Source organism: Chiloscyllium plagiosum, unplaced genomic scaffold (assembly GCF_037043375.1).
Source record: "Chiloscyllium plagiosum isolate Xiang-an unplaced genomic scaffold, Cpla_swu_hap1 HiC_scaffold_1, whole genome shotgun sequence".
In the NCBI taxonomy this organism is placed as follows: domain Eukaryota; kingdom Metazoa; phylum Chordata; class Chondrichthyes; order Orectolobiformes; family Hemiscylliidae; genus Chiloscyllium; species Chiloscyllium plagiosum.
In genome coordinates this window covers 88,984,194-89,005,592 of record NW_028270139.1, presented here as the reverse complement: position 1 = coordinate 89,005,592, position 21,399 = coordinate 88,984,194, and the positions used below count along the sequence as shown (strand labels likewise).

At 43.5% G+C, this 21,399-nt stretch overlaps 1 protein-coding gene across 4 annotated transcripts in view; it reads left to right on the top strand.

Annotated features, from left to right (window-relative positions):
• LOC122554955 (kinesin-like protein KIF2A) overlaps positions 1-21,079 on the top strand; it is a 144,695-nt gene extending 123,616 nt beyond the window's left edge. For 3 of the 4 annotated variants that reach the window (XM_087988695.1, XM_087988703.1, XM_087988707.1), the window contains 3 exons: positions 2,310-2,411; positions 13,451-13,586; positions 19,022-21,079. In XM_087988695.1, coding sequence (XP_087844821.1) covers positions 2,310-2,411; positions 13,451-13,586; positions 19,022-19,107 — 324 coding nt within the window. In that variant the 3' untranslated portion in view covers positions 19,108-21,079. The remainder of the gene's footprint in view (positions 1-2,309; positions 2,412-13,450; positions 13,587-19,021) is intronic. The other variant, XM_087988701.1, reaches the window with a different exon arrangement.
• The last annotated feature ends 320 nt before the right edge of the window (positions 21,080-21,399 follow it).

Sequence of the window (21,399 nt, the reverse complement as noted above, 5' to 3'; positions counted from 1 at the left end):
CCTCTGTCAATGAGAATGCAGCCAGTTCTTTAGCGAACCTCAAAGCATAATTTGAGAAATAATTTTCAAAATTAAAATTGCTTTGGGCAAGAGCAAAAATCTGGCATAGTTTCTTGTTAATATCAGTAAAATTCTTCTTCTGTACACATACACTTAGAGAAAGAAAGTATGAGGGCACGTAATTGGACATTCAGGATATAGACTAATATCCATTTTAACAGGATTAGAAGGTACTTGTTCTTTACTTAGTTGGCAGTAGAAATCAGCAACATCTCCGCTCCCCCACCAAAACCCCTGGTGACTGAGATGATGCGTAGTTGAGCTCAAAATGCAGCAGTTTTCAAACATGCAAATGGTTTGTGCACCTCCACATAACCAAATAAACTTATATAGGTAGTTTTCATGTTCTCCGCAAGCTTACTCTTGTACTCTGTGTTTTCCCTTTTTAATCGACCCTTCTTTACTGAATTCTAAACTGCTCCCAATCTGTTTTCTTTCTGGCCAATTTGTGTGCTTTGTACCTAATACTGTCTCTAATATTTCTTGTAAACCATGGTTTGGCCACCTTTCCTAACTTACTTTTGTGCCAGACAAGAATGAACAATTATTGCTATTCACCCTTGTGCTCTTTAAATGTTTGCTTTCACCTTTTCACTGTCACCTCTTCAAATAACATTCTGCAATCCATCATCGCCAACTTGCATTTCATACAATTGAAGATTCCTCTATTTAGATTCCAAGGACCTAGTTTCAATCAACTGCATTACTCTTTATCCTAATGAAGAATTTGTCACTTTATGGTCATTTCCAAGGTGCTCATATAACTAGATTGCCAGTTCTACCTTTCTCATTACACAGTACTCACTCTCAGATGGTTTGTTCGTTAGTTGGTTCTTCAACGTATTGGTCCCTTATTCCTCTTTTATTATGCAAATTAATGTGTACCATAACCACTAGCTGTTCACCTCCCAGGATGTCCCAGAGATGATCAGAGAGATATCCTTGGCCCTGCACCAGGGAGGCAATATACCATCCTGGGATCCTGTTAACAATCACAGAAATGCCTATCTATTTCCATTCCAATTAAATACCCCATAAGTATTACATTTCCATACTTTTATCCTCTCCTGTGCAGGAGACCTAACTGTGATGCAACAAATGTGGCTGTTGCTGCTTTCCCTTGAGATGCCATCCCCCGCCCTAATAGTATCCGAAGTGGTATATGTGTTTTGTAGGGGAATTTCCACAGGAGACTCCTTTACTACCTGCCTGGTCTTCTTGCTGTGCCTCCTGGTTACTCACTCACATCCTGCTTGTGGAGTCTTAGCCTGTTGTGTGATCCCCTCTGTGTACGTGCGAGCCACAATACTTTGTACTTTTGCAGTGTCCCAGCTGTCACTCCATCTCTAAAACCCAAGCTTTCAGGAATTGCAGCTGGAGATGACACTCACATTGTGGCCTTAGGCATTGCAAATGTTCCTGCTTTCCACAGAGCAGGGAGAGTGACTTTGAGCTTTGTTGCTAAACCCTTCAAATAAATTTGGAAGAGGTTTAATATCAAATAATACCAAATGCCCTCTGGGGCCCTTATTGCCTGGTCCTCATTATTACAGAATACAGTCCTTACAAACCATAAATCAAAACTAAAGCAAAAAGCATCTCTTCCCCTTTGTATCAAATTCCCTCTGTGCTCCAAATTCCCTCTGTCTGTATCTCATTCCACATGTGCTCTCTCCTTACTGATTTGGCTTTACTATCACTCATCATTAGAAGAATGCCATTTAGTAAATTATATCGGTGTCGGCTCTTTGAAAACTGTCCACTTAGTTGAATTTCCCATTCTTTCCATTATTAGTCTTTTACGTTATTGCTGTTATCTAACTGATTTGTGAAATTTAGTATTAAGACTGCTTACATCTACTTTCACCATCACTTTATCAATTAAGCAGTATATTCCGATCACGAAGATGTAGAAAGAAGTTTCCAAATATTGCCTTTCATTCTTTGTCAATCTGTTCTCTGGTTGTTATTCCTACCACTGGAAATAGTTTATTTGTATGTATTCTTATCAAAAATATCCACAATTTCAAATATCACTATCAAATCTTTCCTTTAACTTTGCCAGATCTAAAGAGAATGTGTATATTCTTGTGTGTCTATAGATATTTTTGAGCTGCATTTCTATCTTATTGTTGTTTATAATTGATTGCATATGACAAAGCACTGCTTCTAAGTTTTGTTCTCTGTATTAAAGTAAAATATGTTTTTAAAACATTCCTGCTGATTCAGCCTATTGCTTGTGTTTTGAGGAGGAGGAGGTTTCACCTCAGCTATTCACTTTCCATGAAGCAGTGTCTCAAATGGTGGAAATGGAAGAACAGGTTGTAGAAGAGCACAGAGCGATATTCCAGGTATGAAATTATTTGGAGAGAATATAACTCTAAAAGAATTTTCATACAATGATATCAATTTCTGAAGGTTAATTGGTTTTTCACTCTCATTAAACTACATTTTTATGCTTTGTGACCTTAATACTGGGAAATTATTGTCTCCACCGGTTTGTGACCTAGCTTTCCCACTCTACTGCAAGCTGGCTTGACATAGTCTCATTCCAGCATGTCCTTTAATAGATAGCAGTTTGACCAAGCAACCTACCAAATTAATGGTACATTGAGTTGAATGTAAATTGATACATAGCAAACAAGAGCTCATAGTAGTATGGCATAATTGGGATAAACTTTTGTTTTATAGAATACCCAACTGTACAGTACAGGAATGGGCCCTTTGACCTGTGATGTTGTGCCTAACATGATGCTAAATTAAGTTAATCCTTTCTGCCTGCCCTTGGTCCATATCCCTCCATTCCTTGCATATTTATGTGCTTATCTGAAAGTCCTTTATCTGTCTCTACCACCATCCCTGGCAGTGCGTTCCAGATCCTTGCCACTCTGTTTAAAAAAAAAACTTGCGCCTCACATCTCCTTTGAACTTTTCCCCTCTGTCACCTAAAATGCACCCTAGTTTTGGACATTTCAACTCTGGGAAGAAGATTCTGATCATCTCTCCTCTCCAAAGCCTCCAAATCCTTCCTGTAGTGTGGTGACCAGAATTATAGAGTCATAGAGATGTACAGCATGATCCAACCTGTCCATGCCGACCAGATATCCCACCCCAATCTAGTCCCACCTGCTAGCACCCAGCCCATATCCCTCCAAACCTTTCCTATTCATGTACCCATCCAAATGCCTCTTAAATGTTGCAACTGTACCAGCCTCCACCACTTCCTCTGGCAGCTCATTCCATACACTTACCACCCTCTGTTTGAAAAAGTTGACCCTTAGGTCTCTTTTATGTCTTTCTCCTCTCACCCACAATATAATAAGTGTGGCCTAATCTGCAACATGACATTCTGACTAATGTACTCAGTTCCCCAGTCAATCAATAAAAGCAAGCATGCCATACGCCGCCTTATCTACCTGTGTGGCCACTTTCAGGGAACGATGGACTTGAACTCCAAGATCCCTCTATACATTAATGCTGTTCAGGGTCCTGCCATTAGCTGTATACCTTTCCTTTTAACTTTTCATCTCCCAAAGCGCCTCTCACTCAGCTGAATTAAACTCCATTTACCGTTTCTCCGTCTGTGTCTGCAACTGATCTATATGCTGCTTACACCTGCGGAACACCATTAGTCACGGATCTCCAACCTGAAAATCAACCTTCCACCACTAACCGCTGCCTTCTATGGGCAAAAATGAGAAGAGGGTGGGGCTGGGGGGAACATAGCTGGGAATGCGATAGATAGCTGAAGGTGGAGGGTGATGGTGATAGGTCAGAATGGAGGGTAGAGTGGATAGATGAGAAGGAAGATGGACAGGTAGGATAGTTCAAGAGAGCTGTGCCGAGTTGGATCTGGGATAAGGCTGGGACAGGGGAAATGAGGAAACTGGTGAAATCCACATTGATCCCAAGGCAGAAGATGAGGCATTCTTCCTCCAGGCGTTGGGTGGCTAGAAGTTGGCAATGGAGGAGGCCCAGGACTTGCATGTCCTTGGGGGGATGGGAGCGGGAGTTGAACTGTTCAGCCGAAGGTGGTGGAATTGTTTTGTGCGTGTGTCCCAGAAATGTTCTTTGAAACTTTCTGCAAGTTGGCGTCCTGTCTCCCCAATGTAGAGGAGACCACGTTGAGAACAATGGACACAGTAGATTGCATGTGTGGAAGTGCAGGATGGAGTTGAGAGGGGAAGTGTGGGCGCAGGTTTCACACCTCTTGTGGGGAAAGGAAAGGTACCAGGGACGGAAGGTAGGTTGTTGGGGGGCATGGACCTAACAAGGGAGTCGCAGAGGGAGTGGTCTCTGCAAAATGCAGATAGGGATGGGGAGGGAAATATATCTCTGGTGATAGGGTCTGTTTGTAGGTGGCAGAGGATGATGCTTTACATCCAGAGGATGTTGCATTACATCCGGAGGTTGGTGGGATGGAAGGTGAGGACCAGGAGAGTTCTGTCCTTGTTCTGGTTGGAGGAGTGGTGTTCAAAGGCAGAAGTGGAGGAGATGCGCTGGAAGGCATCGATGACCATGTGGGAGGGGAAATTGCAGTCTTTGAAGAAGGAGGCCATCTAGGATGTTCTATGGTGGAAATAGTCCTCCTGGGAGTAAGATGCGGCAGAGGCGGAAGAATTGAGAGGAAGGGATAGTCTTTTTACAGGAGGCAGCATGGGAGGAGGTGTAGTCCAGGTGTGGTCTCCTCTACATTGGGGAGACAGGATGTCAACCCGCGGAATGTTTCAGAGAACATCTCCAGGATACATGCACTAAACAACCCCATCACCCGTGGCCAAACACTTCAACTTCCCCTCCCACTCTGCCAAGGACATGCAATTCCTGGGTCTCTTCCACTGCCAAATCATAGCTACCCGAAGCCTGGAGGAAGAACGCCTCATCTTCTGCCTTGGGACCCTCCATCCACACTGTATCAAACTTCGATTTCACCAATTTCCTCACCTCCCCTCCCCCAAACTTGTCCCAGGTTCAAGCCTCCAACTCGGAACTGCCCTCTTGAACTGTCCGACCTGTCCATCTTCCTTCCCACCTATCTGGTCTGACCTATCACCAACACTGAGCTGAAAATGTGTTGCTGGAAAAGCGCAGCAGGTCAGGCAGCATCCAGGGAACAGGAGAATCGACATTTCGGGCATAAGCCCTTCTTCAGGAATGAGGAAAGTGTGTCCAGCAGGCTAAGATAAAAGGTAGGGAGGAGGGACTTGGGGGAGGGGCGTTGGAAATGCGATAGGTGGAAAGAGGTCAAGGTGAGGGTGATAGGTCAGACTGGGGTGGGGGCGGAGAGATCAGGAAGAAGATTGCAGGTTAGGAAGGCGGTACTGAGTTCGATGGATTTGACTGAGACAAGGTGGGGGGAGGGGAAAGGAGGAAACTGGTGAAATCCGAGTTCATCCCTTGTGGTTGGAGGGTTCCTAGGCGGAAGGTGAGGCGCTCTTCCTCCAACCGTCGTGTTGTTGTGGTCTGGCGATGGAGGAGTCCAAAGACCTGCATATCCTTGGTGGAGTGGGAGGGGGAGTTAAAGTGTTGAGCCACAGGGTGGTTGGGTTGGTTGGTCCGGGTGTCCCAGAGTGATCTCTGAAACGCTCCGCAAGTAGGCGGCCTTTCTCCCCAATATAGAGGAGGCCACATCGGGTGCAGAGGATGCAATAGATGATGTGTGTGGAGGTGCAGGTGAATTTGTGGCGGATATGGAAGTTTCCTTTGGGGCCTTGGAGGGAGGTGAGGGGGGAGGTGTGGGCGCAAGTCTTGCACCTCCTGCGGTTGCAGGGGAAGGTGCCGGGAGTGGAGGTTGGGTTGGTGGGGGGTGTGGATCTGACGAGGGAGTCACGGAGGGAGTGGTCTTTACGGAATGCTGATATGGAAGGGGAGGGAAATATATCCTTGGTGGTGGGGTCCGTTTGGAGGTAGCGGAAATGACGGCGGACGATGCGCTGTATATGGAGATTGGTGGGGTGGTAGGTGAGGACCAGTGGGGTTCTGTCCTGGTGGCGGTTGGAGGGGCGGGGCTCAAGGGCGGAGGAGCGGGAAGTGGAAGAGATGCGGTGGAGGGCATCGTCGACCACGTCGGGGGGGGGATTTGCGGTCCTTGAAGAAGGACGCCATTTGGGTTGTACGTTTTTGGAACTGGTCCTCCTGGGAGCAGATGCGGCGGAGACGAAGGAATTGGGAGAATGGGATGGCGTTTGTACAGGGGGCAGGGTGGGAGGAGGTGTAGTCCAGGTAGCTGTGGGAGTCGGTTGGTTTGTAGTAGATGTCCGTGTTGATTCGGTCGCCTGAGATAGAAATAGAAAGGTCGAGGAAGGGGAGGGAGGAATCTGAGACTGTCCAGGTGAATTTGAGGTCGGGGTGGAAGGTGTTGGTGAAGTGGATGAACTGTTCAACTTCCTCGTGGGAGCACGAGGTGGCGCCGATACAGTCATCGATGTAGCGGAGTAAAAGGTGGGGAGTGGGGCCAGTATAGTTGCGGAAGATGGACTGTTCCACATATCCTACGAAGAGGCAGGCATAGCTGGGGCCCATGCGGGTGCCCATAGCTACTCCTTTCGTTTGGAGGAAGTGGGAGGATTGGAAGGAGAAGTTGTTCAGGGTGAGTACCAGTTCAGTCAGTCGAAGGAGGGTGTCAGTGGAAGGGTACTGGTTGGTACGGCGGGAAAGGAAGAAGCGGAGGGCTTTGAGTCCTTCGTGATGGGGGATGGAGGTGTACAGGGACTGGATGTCCATGGTGAAGATAAGGCATTGGGGACCGGGGAAGCGAAAATCATGGAGGAGGTGGAGGGCATGGGTGGTGTCCCGAACGTAGGTGGGGAGTTCTTGGACTAAGGGGGACAGGACCGTGTCGAGGTATGTGGAGATGAGTTCGGTGGGGCAAGAGCAGGCGGAGACAATAGGTCAGCCGGGGCAGTCAGGTTTGTGGATTTTGGGCAGGAGGTAGAAGCGGGCGGTGCGGGGTTGTGGGACTATGAGGTTGGAGGCGGTGGATGGGAGATCCCCCGAGGTGATGAGGTTATGGATGGTCTGGGAGATGATGGTTTGGTGGTGGGGGGTGGGGTCATGGTCAAGGGGGCAGTAGGAGGAGGTATCTGCGAGCTGGCGTTTGGCCTCAGCGGTGTAAAGGTCGGTGCGCCAAACTACTACCGCGCCTCCCTTGTCTGCTGGTTTGATAGTGAGGTTGGGGTTGCAGCGGAGGGAGTGGAGGGCTGCGCGTTCCGAGGGTGAGAGGTTGGAGTGGGTGAGAGGGGTGGGGGAGTTCAGGTGGCGGTTAATATCGCGGCGGCAGTTGGCTATGAAGAGGTCGAGGGCAGGTAGGAGGCCAGCACGGGGTGTCCAGGTGGATGGGGTGTGTTGGAGGCGTGAGAAGGGGTTGTCAGAGGGTGGGCGAGAGTCTTGGTTGAAGAAGTAGGCGCGGAGGCGAAGGCGGCGGAAGAATTGTTCGTTGTCACGCCGTGTGTTGAACTCGTTAATCCGAGAGCGTAGGGGAATGAAGGTGAGGCCTCTGCTGAGGACTGATCTTTCATCCACAGAGAGGGGTAGGTCTGGAGGGATCACCAACACCTATCACCAACACCCCCACCCTCATCGACCTATTACAATCCCAGCCCCACTCCCCCTCCCATTTATCTCTCAGCCCCCTTGGGCCCAAACACATTCCTGATGAAAAGCTTATGCTCGAAACGTCTATTCTCCTGCTCCTCAGATGCTGCCTGACTGGCTGTGCTTTTCCAGCACCACACTTTCTTCTTCTATCGACAAGTCAATTCTGAATCCGTGTGGATCCCATGCATCTTAATTTTTTGGGTGAACTTACCATGAGGGACCTTGTTGATAGCCTTATTAAAATCCATGTCAACACCATCCGCTGCTTTACCCTCATTGACCTCCTTTGTTACCTCCTCAAAAATTGAATCAAGGTAGTAAGACATGAACTGCCCTGCACAAAGTCATGCTGACTGTCTCTAATTAGGCCATGCTTATCCAAATCTGCGTAAATCCTATCCTTAAGAATTTTCTCCGATAGCTTCTGGTCTGTAGTTCCTTGAATTAACCCTATTTCCCTTCTTGAACAGAGGAATAACATTCGCTACTCACCAGTCCTCTGTGACCTCTCCAGTGGCTAGTAAGGATACAAACATCTTGGTCAAAGCCCCAGCAATCTTTTTTTTTCTCTTTCCTCTCTCAATAACCTGGGGTAGATAGCATCAGGCCCTGGGGACTTATCCACCCTCGTGCTCTTCAAGAGACCCAACGTCTGTAGGTATATCAGAACCAAAAGAATGACTAGAGTAAGATTAGGGCCAATCAAAGACAGTAGTAGGAAGTTGTGTGTGGAATCGGAGGACATAGGAGAAGCGCTTAATGAATACTTTTCATCAGTATTCAGATTGGAAAAAGGCAATGTTAGTGAGAATATGGAGATACAGACTACAAGGTTAAATGGGTTTGCAGATGACTAAGAGGACGTTTTAGCCATTTTGGAATATCTGAAAATCTACCTGTGCCGGATGGGGTTTATTCTCGGATTCTCTGGGAAGCCAGGGTGGAGATTGCAGAGCCTTTGGCTTTGATCTTTGTCATCATTGCCGACAGGAGCAGTGCCAGAAGACTGGAGGATAGCAAGTGGGGTTACTTTGTTTAAGAATGGGAGTTGGGACAAACCTGGTAATTTAGGTCAATGAGCCATACTTTGGTTGTGGGTAAGATGTTGAAAAACCTTATAAGAGGTAGGATTTATAATCAGTTGGAAAGGACTAATTTGATTAGGGAGAGTCAACACGGTTTTGTGAAGGGTAGGTCATGCCTCACTAACCTTATTGAGTTCTTTGAGAAAGTGACAAAACAGGTGGATGAAGGTAAAATGGTTGATGTGGTTAATATGGACTTCAGTAACGCATTTGATAAGGTACCACATGGTAGGCTATTGGAATTTCTGAATTGAAGGTGATTTAGTGGTTTGGATCAGAAATTGGCTAGCTGAAAGAAGACAGTGTGGTGGTTGATGGGAAATGTTCATCCTGGAGTTCAGTTACCAGTGGTGTGCTGCAGGGATCTGTTTTGGGGTCACTGCTGTTTGTCAATTTTATAAATGATCTGGATGTGTGTGTAGAAGGATGGGTTATTAAATTTGCAGATGATACTTAAGGTTGGCAGAGTTGTGGATAGTGCAGAAGGATGTTGCTGGTTACAGAGGGACATAGATAAGATGCAGAGCTGGGCAAAGCAGTGGCAGTTTAATGTGGAAAAGTGTGAGGTAGTTCACTTTGGAAAAAGTAACAGGAATGCAGAGTACTGGGCTAATGGTAAAATTCTTGGCAATGTAGATGCACAGAGAGATCTGTGTCCAGGTGCATAAATCCCTGAAAGTTACCACCCAGATTGATTGAGTGGTTCAGAAGGCATATGGTGTGTTGGTGTTTATTGAACCAAATCATCCGCCGACATTTCCGCCACCTCCAAACAGACCCCACCACCAGGGATATATTTCCCTTCCCACTCCTTTCCGCCTTCCGCAAAGATCGTTCCCTCCGTGACTACCTGGTCAGGTCCACACCCCCCTACAACCCACCCTCCCATCCTGGCACCGTCCCCTGCCACCGCAGGAATTGCAAAACCTGCTCCCACACCTCCTCGCTCACCTCCATCCAAGGCCCTAAAGGAGCCTTTCACATCCAAAGTTTTACCTGCACATCCACCAATATCATTTATTGTATCCGTTGCTCCCGATGCGGTCTCCTCTACATTGGGGAGACTGGGCGCCTCCTAGCAGAGCGCTTTAGGAACATCTCTGGGACACCCGCACCAATCAATCACACCGGCCTGTGGCCCAACATTTCAACTCCCTCCTCCCACTCTGCCGAGGACATGGAGGTTCTGGGCCTCCTTCACTGCTGCTCCCTCACCACCAGATGCCTGGAGGAAGAACGCCTCATCTTCCACCTCAGAACACTTCAACCCCAGGGCAACAATGTGGACTTCAACAGTTTCCTCATTTCCCCTTCCCCCACCTCACCCCAGTTCCAAACTTCCTGCTCAGCACTGTCCCCATGACCTGTCCTACCTGCCTATTTTCTTTTCCACCTATCACCTTTATCCCCTCCCCCACTCACCTATTGTACTCTATGCTACTTTCTCCCCACCCCCACCCTCCTCTCATTTATCTCTCCACCCTTCAGGCTCTCTGCCTGTATTCCTGATGAAGGGCTTTTGCCCGAAACGTCGATTTTACTGCTTCTCGGGTGCTGCCTGAACTGCTGTGCTTTTCCAGAATAGACTCTGGTTTCCAGCATCTGCAGTCATTGTTTTACCTGGTATGGAAGGAAGGCTTTACAAGGAAAGGCTGAGGGAACTGAGACTGTTTGTTGGAGGAAAGAAAGTTGAGAGGTGACCTAATCGAGGCATATAAGATAATCAGAGGTTTAGATAGGGTGGACAGTGCCTGATAACAGCTCCTCCCAATTAACACTCCCTAGCTCTTCCCTAATATTGATTCTAATGTGCTCTTCCCCAATTTACTAACTTCCCATAAGGTCCTGGCTTATCCTTATTCATAGCTATCTTAAAACTTAAGGAGTTTATGTCACCAAAAACAATTCAGGTTAAACAGAAACTCTCGGTAGGGAAAAGAATCTCTGCTCAGTGCTTACATGTCCATTTTTTTAAACTGATTTCAAACACTATTTTAGCCGGTTGAAATTTTTGGCACAAAGAAGAATCCCATTACCAATATGGTGGTTATCATGATGGAAAATACAAGAGCAGTGACAAATTGGTCAGCACAGGCTTTAAATTTTATTGAATGATCGATTTATGAGTTAGGAACAGATTAGCCATAATCTCATTGAATCATGGAACAGGTTCAAGGGACTGAATGGCCTACTCCTGTTTCTGTGTTCCTCTTTTCCTCTGTAACGTTGGAAATAGGAACATGCCACTCATCTCTGCAATCTTGCACTTTCATTAATTAAAATCAAGAGTGTGTTATTTTTAAACTCCACAGCAAAACCCTACTTTACAACTGATAGTGTACTACACCATACAGACTGTGGCAGTTCAAGAGAATTGCTCACTGCCATTTCTTAAAGCAGATTTAATTAAACTTTTTTTTATTGCTGCTTCTTTGTGTCCACTTCACAGCTTACTTTACCACTAATCTTCACCAAGCTCAATGCTTGGGACACCCGGACCAACCAACCCAACCACCCTGTAGCTCAACATTTCAATTCCCCCTCCCACTCCAAGGATATGCAGGTCTTTGGACTCCTCCATCGTCAGACCACAACAAAACGACGGTTGGAGGAAGAACGCCTCATCTTCCGGCTAGGAACCCTCCAACCACAAGGGATGAACTCGGATTTCACCAGTTTCCTCATTTCCCCTCCCCCCACCCTGTCTCAGTCAAATCCATCAAATTCAGCACCGCCTTCCTAACCTGCAATCTTCTTCCCGACCTCTCCACCCCCACCCCAGTCTGACCTATCACCCTCACCTTGACCTCTTTCCACCTATCACATTTCTGACACCCCTCCCCCAAGTCCCTCCTCCCTACCTTTTATCTTAACCTGCTGGACAAACTTTCCTCATTCCTGAAGAAGGGCTTATGCCCGAAACGTCGATTCTCCTGTTCCCTGGATGCTGCCTGACCTGCTGCGCTTTTCCAGCAACACATTTCTAGCTCTGATCTCCAGCATCTGCAGACCTCACTTTCTCCTCAATGCATTGCATTTGACCAGTGAAATACATTATAAGCAGGATTCGTTTATGTAATGAGAGAAGAAGGTTGAGAAGTGATTTGATAGAGACATACTAGATGATCAGAAGGTTAGATAGGGTGGACAGGGAGAGGCTTTTTCCTCTGATGGTGATGGCTAGCAAGATGGGACATAGCTTTAAATTGGAGGGTGATAGATATAGGACAGTGTCAGAGGTAGGTGCTTTACTCAGTAGTAAGGGCTTGGAATGCCCTGCCTGCATCAACAGTGGACCCGCCAACGTTAAGGGCATTTAAATGGCCATTGGATAAACATATGGATGATAATGGAATAGTGTAGGTTAGATGGGCTTCAGATTGGTTTCACAGGTCGGTGCAATATCGAGGGCCGAAGGGCCTCTACTGTGCTGTAATGTTCTATATATGCCATGGAGCTATTACCTAGGCTAGGGGATTGGGTTGTGATGCGTTGGGGGAAGGTGATGTTGGTTTATAATCGGTGAAGTAGTATGCTTAATGTGAAAAGCAGACTCCTTAGGGAGCAACCTTTCTACCTGAGGCCTGATTATGATGACTTGCTGGTCTTCCTGCTCTGTCCTCTTGTCAACCTCAGTTTAGCTGTGTTGATCACCTAAGGGTCTTAATTTAGTGGAGGGCAGGTGAGCCTCCCTACATAAAATTAGGACTAGTTCAGGAGTGCGTGGCAGAAGGCTGCACAGAGATTTGCCTTCTGCACACTTTCCAGTGGGCGCTGTAAAAGTTTGCCCTGTAAATAGCTGCAGCCTAACTATTGATCCTTGTGGCAGCCTGCTAGATATAATATATGCTAATAAGTCACTTCATCCTGTGAACCCAGTTTTGTGTGATAATACTGTGTGTGGCGAGTTGTGACATGTAAAATTACGTTTGGATTGTTTGAATAAATTGAATTATTTTATTTAAGGATTGTGACTATGGCTTGAAGAGGTTTTTTTTCCCCTCATTTCTCTTTATGAAGAGAGGACAGTGGTGGTGAGCAGTCTGTTCAAAGCCAATAAACAGCTTGAGACCTTGAGTTCTTTTTAAACTTGGAGCATTAGAAGCAGCAGGAATGAGTGGGGTCAGGCTCCGACAGAACCAGGCTTTTACTTTAGCTATCAGTTTGAAAGCTACAATACATCTCTCACCTCTACAACAAAATGCTTGAATTTTCTCTCTAAGTTTTGCTCTTGATATTCTTTCCTCCTGGACTGGAGAATTACATGTGAGACTATCTATTTCACTGAATTTATGGGATATTACTTTATTGGAAACGTTGCTGTTTAGTAGCTAAATAATCTAAGTTAAAGTTAAAGTTTTCCAATAGTTAAGTTATTCCAATTCTTCTTTCTTTTGCTAATACTTTACCATTGTGCATGAATAAAGTGTGTTGAGCTTCAAGCCTGATATGTGACCAATCGAATTGCATCCGGAACCCAATGCCTGGCATTTATATTTAAAATAAGAAAAAATTTGTGTCCAGGCTATCCTCTTGACATGTTTTGTGGGGGTTTGGTTTAGTCCATAACAGAATTAACAACATGAACCAACTCAAGCACGTGACTGTTCTGAAATATCTGCTTCAGGGCTTTGAAGATTAGTAAGCATGGACTTGTTGATAAGTATTTGTTGTGTTGTCTCAACATTGATTTGGTTTTGTATCTACAGGAATCTATTCGGTGGCTAGAGGATGAAAAAGCACTTTTGGAAATGACTGAAGAAGTGGATTATGATGTGGATGCGTACTCCACACAGCTAGAGGCTATTTTAGATCAGAAGGTTGAGATTCTAACTGAACTGAGAGGTAGGTTTAAAGAAATGTAATTCACAATCAATCAGTATATAAAGACTATACCTAGGAAGAGTGGTCACCAACTGTTATATTATATTGAAATAAAAGGTATTCTAATATAATTTTTATGTACTTAGCTGACAGTGTGCTGTGTTGCTGGGGGAATACATCACAATCAACAAGCTGCAAAGTGCTGAGCAGAAAGATAAAATTCTGTCTTTTTGAAATTGGTTTTGAAGACACTGGATCACTGTTGAAGGGCAGAGACTGAGAAACAGGCGCCGAGAAACACAGTTAACATTATTTTTATTTGTTAATGACTTGGCCAGCATTTATTGCCTGTGTCTGATTGCCCAAATGTTTAACAGTCAACCATGTTGTTTTAGATTTGGAGTCAGACCAGGTAAAGTTGGCAGATTTTCTTCCCTAAAAGATATTAATGCACCAAATGTTTTTTATGACAGTTGATAGTGGTACATGGTCGCAATTCGACTATGTTGTTGGGCAGCTGGTGTTGGACTGGGATGGATGAAGTTAGAAATCACACAACACCAGGTTGTAGAACATCACAGAGCTGTACAGGCCTTTCGGCTCTCTGTTGCGTTGACCTGTGAAACCAATCTGAAGCCTATCTTTTCTTCACTATTCCATTTTCATCCATTTGTTTATTCAATGACCATCTAAATGTCCTTAAAGTTGGCGAGTCCACAACTGTTGCAGGCAGTGCGTTCCAAGCCCCTACTACTGAGTAAAGAAACTACCTCCGACATCTGTCACCCCTCAATTTAAAGCTCTGCCCTCTCATGCTAGCCATCACTGAGGAAAAAGGCTCTCACTATCCACCCTATCTAACCCTCTGATTATCTTATGTTTCTATTAAGTTATCGCTCACCTTCTGTCTTACGAAAACAGCCTCCAGTCCCTCAGCCTTTCCTCATAAGACCTTCCCTCCATACCAGGCAACGTCCTAGTAAATCTCGGCTGCACCCTTTCCAAAATTTCCACATCCTTCCTAATAATGCAGTGACCGGAACTGTATGCAATAATTCAAGTGCGGACGCACCAGAGTTTTGTATAGCTGCAGCTTGATCTCGTGGCTCCGAAACTCAATTTCTCTAGAAATAAAAGCTGACTCACCATATGCCTTCTTAACAGCCCTATCAACCTGGGTGGCAACTTTCAGGGATCTATGTACACGGACACCAAAATCTCTCTACTCATCTCCACTACCAATAATCTTACCATTAGCCTAGTACTCTGTATTCCTGTTGCTCCTTCCAAAGTGGATCACCTCACACTCATCTGCATTAAATTCCATTTGTCACCTCTCAGCCCAGCTCTGTAGCTTATCTATGTCCCTCTGTAACCGGCAACTTCCTTCCGCACTGTTCACAACTCCACCAACCTTCGTGTCATCCGCAAATTTATGAACTCATCCTTCAATGCCCTAATCGAGGTCATTTATAAAAATTACAAACACAGTGGCCTCAAACACATCCTTGCAGTACACCAGTAGTAACTGAACTCCAAGATGAATATTTCCCTCTGTCTTCTCTCAGCTAGCCAATTTCTGATCCAAACCACTAAATCACCATGCTTCCGTATTTTGTGCAATAGGCTACTGTGGGGATCCTTTTCAAATGCCTTACTGTAATCCATATACACGACATCAACCTCTTTACCCTCATCCACCTGTTTGGTCACCATCTCAAAGAACTCAATAATGTTTGTCAGGCACGACGTATCCTTCACAAAATTGTGTTGACTGTCCCGAATCAACTTATTCCTGTCTAGATGATTATAAATCCTATCTCTTATAATCTTTTTACAACGTTTTACCCACAATCGGAATAAGCTGCACTTTTTTAAAATTACCAGGGTTGTCTCTACTCCCCTTCTTGAACAAGGGAACAACATTTGCTATCCTCCAGTCTTCTGGCATTATTCCTGTAGACAATGGTGACTCAAAGATCAAAGTCAAAGGCTGTGCAATCTCCTCCCTGGCTTCCCAGAGAATCCTAGGATAAATCCCATCCAGCCCAGGGGACTTATCTATTTTCATACTTGCCAGAATTGCTAACACCTCCTCCTTGTGAACCAAGTCTAGCCTAACAGCCTGTAGCTCAGTATTCTCCTCAACAACATTGTCTTTTTCCAGTGTGAGTACTGACAAAAATTATTCATTTAGTGCCTCTCTTATTTCCTCTGACTCCACGCACAACTTCCCACTACTATCCTTGATTGACCTTAATCTTTCTGTAGTCATTATTCCTGACGTAGCTTCAGGGTTATCCTTGATCCTACCTGCCAAGACTTCTCTCGTCTCCTCCTGGCTCTTCTTAGTTCTCTCTTTCGGTCTTTCCAGGCTAGCTTTTAACTCTCAAGTGCCCTAATTGAGCCTTCATGTCTCACTCTTACATATGCCACTTTTTCCTCTTGACAAGAGATTCAACTTCTTTAGTAAACCACAGCTCCCTTGCTCGACCACGTTCTCCCTGCCTGACAGGTCCATGCTTATCAAGGGCATGCAATAGCCTTCCGGATGCTCCTGGTGTTGAAGTAGTCACACTTCAAACCAACTTCTTGCTTGACAGTGAACTCTTGTGATCTTTAAACCTCATTTCTGACTTCACTGCTCTCAAATTCCTGGACACTGGAACTACAATTTAGGTTCCCATCCCCCTGCTGAATTAGTTTAAACCCTTCCGAAGAGCATTAGTAAATTATCCCCATCCAAGGATATTGGTACCCCTCTAGTTCAGGTGTAGACAATCTTGATTGTAGAGGTCCCACCTACCCCAGAATGACCCCCAGTTATCCAGGTATCTGAGTCCCTCCTTCCTGCGCCATCTCTATCGTCACATGTTCAACTTCTCTTTCTCCATGTTCCTCGTCTCGTTAGCACGTGGCACGGGTAACAAACCAGAGATAACAACTCCTGTTCTAGCACTACACTTCCACTGTAGCTCCCTGAACGTCTGCCTTAAATCTCCATCCCTTTTCCTACCCATGTGGACCACAACTTGGGGCTGCAACACACACACACACACACACACACACACACACACACACACACTTACCCCCCCCCCCCCCCCGCCACCTGGGAGGCAACACACCAACTATGAGTCTCTCTCATTCCCACAGAACCTCCTGTCTGTCCCCCTAACTATGGAGTCCCCAATGACTAATGCTCTGCTCCTCTTCCCCTTCCCTTCTGATCAACAGGGACAGACTCTGTGCCAGAGACCTGTGCCCCATGTCTTACCCCTGGTAAGTCGTACCCCCCCAACAGCATTCAAAACGGTATACTTGTTGAGGGGAACAGCCACAAGGGTAACCTCCACTTCTTCCTGGTTCCCTTTCCGTCCCTTGATGGTAACCTATCTTCCTTTTTCTTGCACCTGAGATGTGATTACCTCCCTGTAACACCTTTCAATAACCTCCTCTACCTCCCAAATGATCTGAAGTTCAGCCAGCTCCAGCTCCCTAATGCGGTTTTTGAGGAGGTGGAGTTGGATGCACTTCCTGCAGATGCAGTTAGCAGGGACATTGGTGGTGACCCTTACCTCCACGTTCTGTAGGAGGAACATTCAACTGCCCTAACTGCCATTTCCACTATTCTAAATTCCCGCTCTTCCTGCTGCTGAAACAAGAAGTGCTTCCAAGTAAACATGTTGGACTATAACCTGGTGTTGTGCGATTTTTAGTAATTAGACTAAGCATTTTTAATTCCAGATTTTTTTTATTAAATGCAAATTTCATCTTTTATGGTGGGATTTGAAGCCATGTCTTCAGGACATTAGTCTGGGATTATAAAAACAGGAAGTGCTGAAGGTACTCTTCAGGTTTGGCAGCATCTGTGAGGTTAATATTTTGAGTCCAATATGACTTTTCGTTTGAAGGTGGAAAAGTGAACTGTTCCTCTGTTTACATATGCTGCCAGGCCTATTATTTTGAGTGCTGAGAATCTGAAATCAAAAATCTAGTTTTTTTTCTTAGTTATTAGTCCAGCGATGTTATCACCTTTGTCAATGCCAGAATACAGCAAAACTTGGACAACATTTATATTTGGTCTGAAAAGTGGCAAGTAACATCCACACCACACAAGTGCCTCCAATGATCTACACCTCCACATAATATTCAACATCACTGCCATCTAATTCCCCTGCCATCAACATCCTCGGGGCTACTGTTGACTAGCCATATTAATGAAATACTGCACAATCAGTTAGAAATTGGGAATTCTGGTGAATCTGTGACGTCCTGAAGCTTTCTTTGCATCTACATAGCACAAGTCAGAGAGTGTATTGGATAAGTACAGATCCAACAAAAAACTGTTTAGGACAAACCAACTTGCTTAATTTGCACCTCATCTATCATCAACATCCATTCCCTTTAACTTCAGCATGTCATTATCAATTACAGACCAAACTCACGAAGGTATCTTCAATAAAATCTGAGGGGTACGGATAGGGCAGATAGACAAGGCGGGGGAGTCCAAAACTAGAGGGCAGAGGTTTTGGCTGAGAAGGGAAAAATTTAAAGGAACTTAAGGGGCAACTTGTTCACGCAGAGGGTGGTGCATGTATGGAATGAGCTGCCAGAGGAAGTGGTGGAGACTGGTACAATTGCATCATGTAAGAGGCATCTGGGTGGGTATATGAATAGGAAAGGGTGAGATAGGCCAAGTGCTGGCAAATAGGACTAGATTAGGTTAGGATATATGGTCAGCATGGATGAGTTGGACTGAAGGGTCTGTTTCCATGCCCCGTACATCTCTATGATTCTAATACCACCTTGCAGACTAATAGCCTCTAACTTTTAGAAGGACTAAGGGAGTATCATTTCCAAGTTAAACTCCTATGGTTCTCTGCCCTGATATGAAAGTGTTTTGTCATTTCTTCATTATCATTGGCTAAAAATCTTGCTATCCCTCCCGAATAGCATTGTGGAAGTACCTTCATTACGTGGACTACAGTGATACAAGAAGATTATTTTCCATCATCTTTTTGAGGGCAGTTATGCATAAACAAATGGTAGATTTGCTAGTGATGTTTACATTTTATGAACAAATAGAACCAATGTTCACAAACATGCTTTAGCTGGTTAAAGCAATGAATAATTAAGGTAGAATTTTGGAACACTATAATTTCTAGTCTTCATAGAAATGAACAAAATCGCTTTGCATATTTTTATTTGCATCTGATAAGGGGTTCACTATCTATTATTACTCATTTTAATCATTCAGTATTACAAAGCTACCTTATACAGTGAGCAAAACAAATAATTACTCTAATTCAAGGTTAGTTTCATCATTTAATATAAATTTGGAGAGGTTTCTCCTTTGTATTACTGAACACAAGTTGGGATAATTTTTTACTTTTTAGTTGGTGAAAAAATTAGTTCTTCAGTACAGCATGTTACAAACTTACCTTCTGTTTTTACAGATAAAGTAAAAGCCTTCCGTACAGCTCTTCAAGAGGAAGAACAGGCTAGTAAGCAGATCAATCCCAAACGGCCACGAGCTATTTAAATGACAGACACATGCTAAGGATTAACTGATTCACTAAATCCTTATTACTGAAACTTCCTTACTAATGTCATGCTGTGGTCATCAGAACCCAATCACTGGAATGATGAGAACTTTTGGAACTACATCAATTGAAACTTTCTATTATTTGACTTGAATAAGTTTTCTTCTGAACTCACTCCCATGGTATTACTATTAAGCAAATGCTTCTAATCCAACAGCACAAATTCACAGGGTTAGGACTTTATTAAGTACTTCATTGAAAAGTTTTGGGCTTTGCCGAAAAGCTTTGGAAAGAAAATTCTTGCCAACTTTTTTTTTAAATAACTGTCAAAATAACTATGGAGATTACGCTTTTAGATACTCTGTATTTTTTATTTTATATTTTAATTGATGTGGTTACATTTTGTTATCATAGCTGGCTGTTTAGTTTTGAAGTGTGTTTGTATGCATGCACAACCCACTTGTGGTGTGAAGTAACTCTCATACACCAGACTGATTAATTGATCAACTTGTTTTCTCTATGCCTTCCACAAGGCTGATTTTGCCCAAACCAACAGGTGTCTCAATATTAGGGACTGATGTTACTTAATAAAAATGCATTCCTTGTTTTCTGTGTGAATTAATTTATTGTGCCATGTATTTTTCTGTTTTAGTTGTGTGTTTGAGCCATCCTTTGTCTAATTTGTTCTATTATCTTTAAAAATAAGTGCCATATTATCAATGTATTTAAAATGTCAGTTAGTCTTGAAATGGTACACAAATGGAGCTTGACATTCCACTTACATAATTTATCAATTAAGTCAAGGTATATGCTGATTTTTTTTTAATGAAGTGCTTCCTAGCATCTCAGTTTAACAGCTATACAGAGTATTGAAAATAAAGTTAAATTTACTTTTGGGAGAGGTTGCATTTCAAGCAATGTCAGGACATGCACTAGGTAAATCTTAAAACTGGGACTCAGTTTCCTCCTATTTCAAGATTTTGAACGTTTACTTTTAGTAAAAGGATTAATTACAATGTAGACTTTATTGATGGTTACTAATGTATTAAAACACCTGTTTTAGTGCACTGGTAACTCAGCTTACAAATGAGTGTGGAATAGTTTACAGTGCTGGTGCTTCATGCTGTTCAGCTGAGCAGTGGAGACATCACTGGAAAACAAGGTTTTTTAGGAAAACAGTATGCTTTCCCTGCATCTTTTTTTGAATCTTGTAGAACATTTTTTGTTGAGGACCTCATCAGTTATGTATAACATTTTCCTCAAAGTTCATTTAAATTTGTATTTGAAAAGTAGTATTAAAACGATGTAAACCATTGTATTGGTATGATTTAATTTCAGCTAGGTAACAATGTACAAGTTGATTATTTCTCATTTGTAACTACAAGTTGTTCATATCTCATTTGTACACTGACAATGCAAAGGTTCAGTCCGTTCATCTTGCTGGTTTACCTCCTGCAAACATCAGTAAAATGTCTGAATGTGAAAGTTAAGTTTAATGCAGCATCCTTCCAATTCATGTAAAACGTGTATGAATGTCTTCATTGAACGCAATCAGAATGTCACATAATTCATACATGAGCCACATTGAAATATTGTTTAGAAAAACAAGAAATAATAAATTTGGAGGGCTTTGCTAGAATAACATGCTAATTGTGATAAATTAACTGGAACTAGTAGGCATTCCAAAAAAATGCATTAACATTTTAGTCTTCAAATTGTTTTAACTCAGGAGAGATCGTTACTTAACAACAATTGAAAACATGGATCTTGGCAGCTAGACACCCAATGTAATATTCTGATAATTTGAAGCATTATATTTTACTTTCAATCATTTTATTTAGAGTCATTTGGAATAGTGAAAGGTTGTGTATAAGATTTACTTTTTAAAAGACATTTTGTGATGTTTTGCTCTTGAGTTTCTAAGTAGCCTTTTGTAAAATACCAAAACAATTAAAGGAAGCTAGAAATGGATGCATGGTTTTGAAATAATTTTTTGTTTTTAATATGTTTCTGTAACACTGAGTGCTTCTATTAACTTTCTTCAGAGTAACATTGTAAGTCAATTGTTTTGTTTTTCCTTATTTTAATATTTGTGGAAATTTTAAATCTCATTTAGTCATCTTTGTATTAGTTTTAAATGATATTTGTCACTAATACAGAACTACAAATTGAAAGGGAAATTCAGTAAGCATTTTAATAATTGTTTTACATTCCTGCCTTTTCTATATATGTAGCTGTTACATTTCTTTTGTTGATTTATGCCACCCCCTCCCCCTGGGGTACGACAGTAT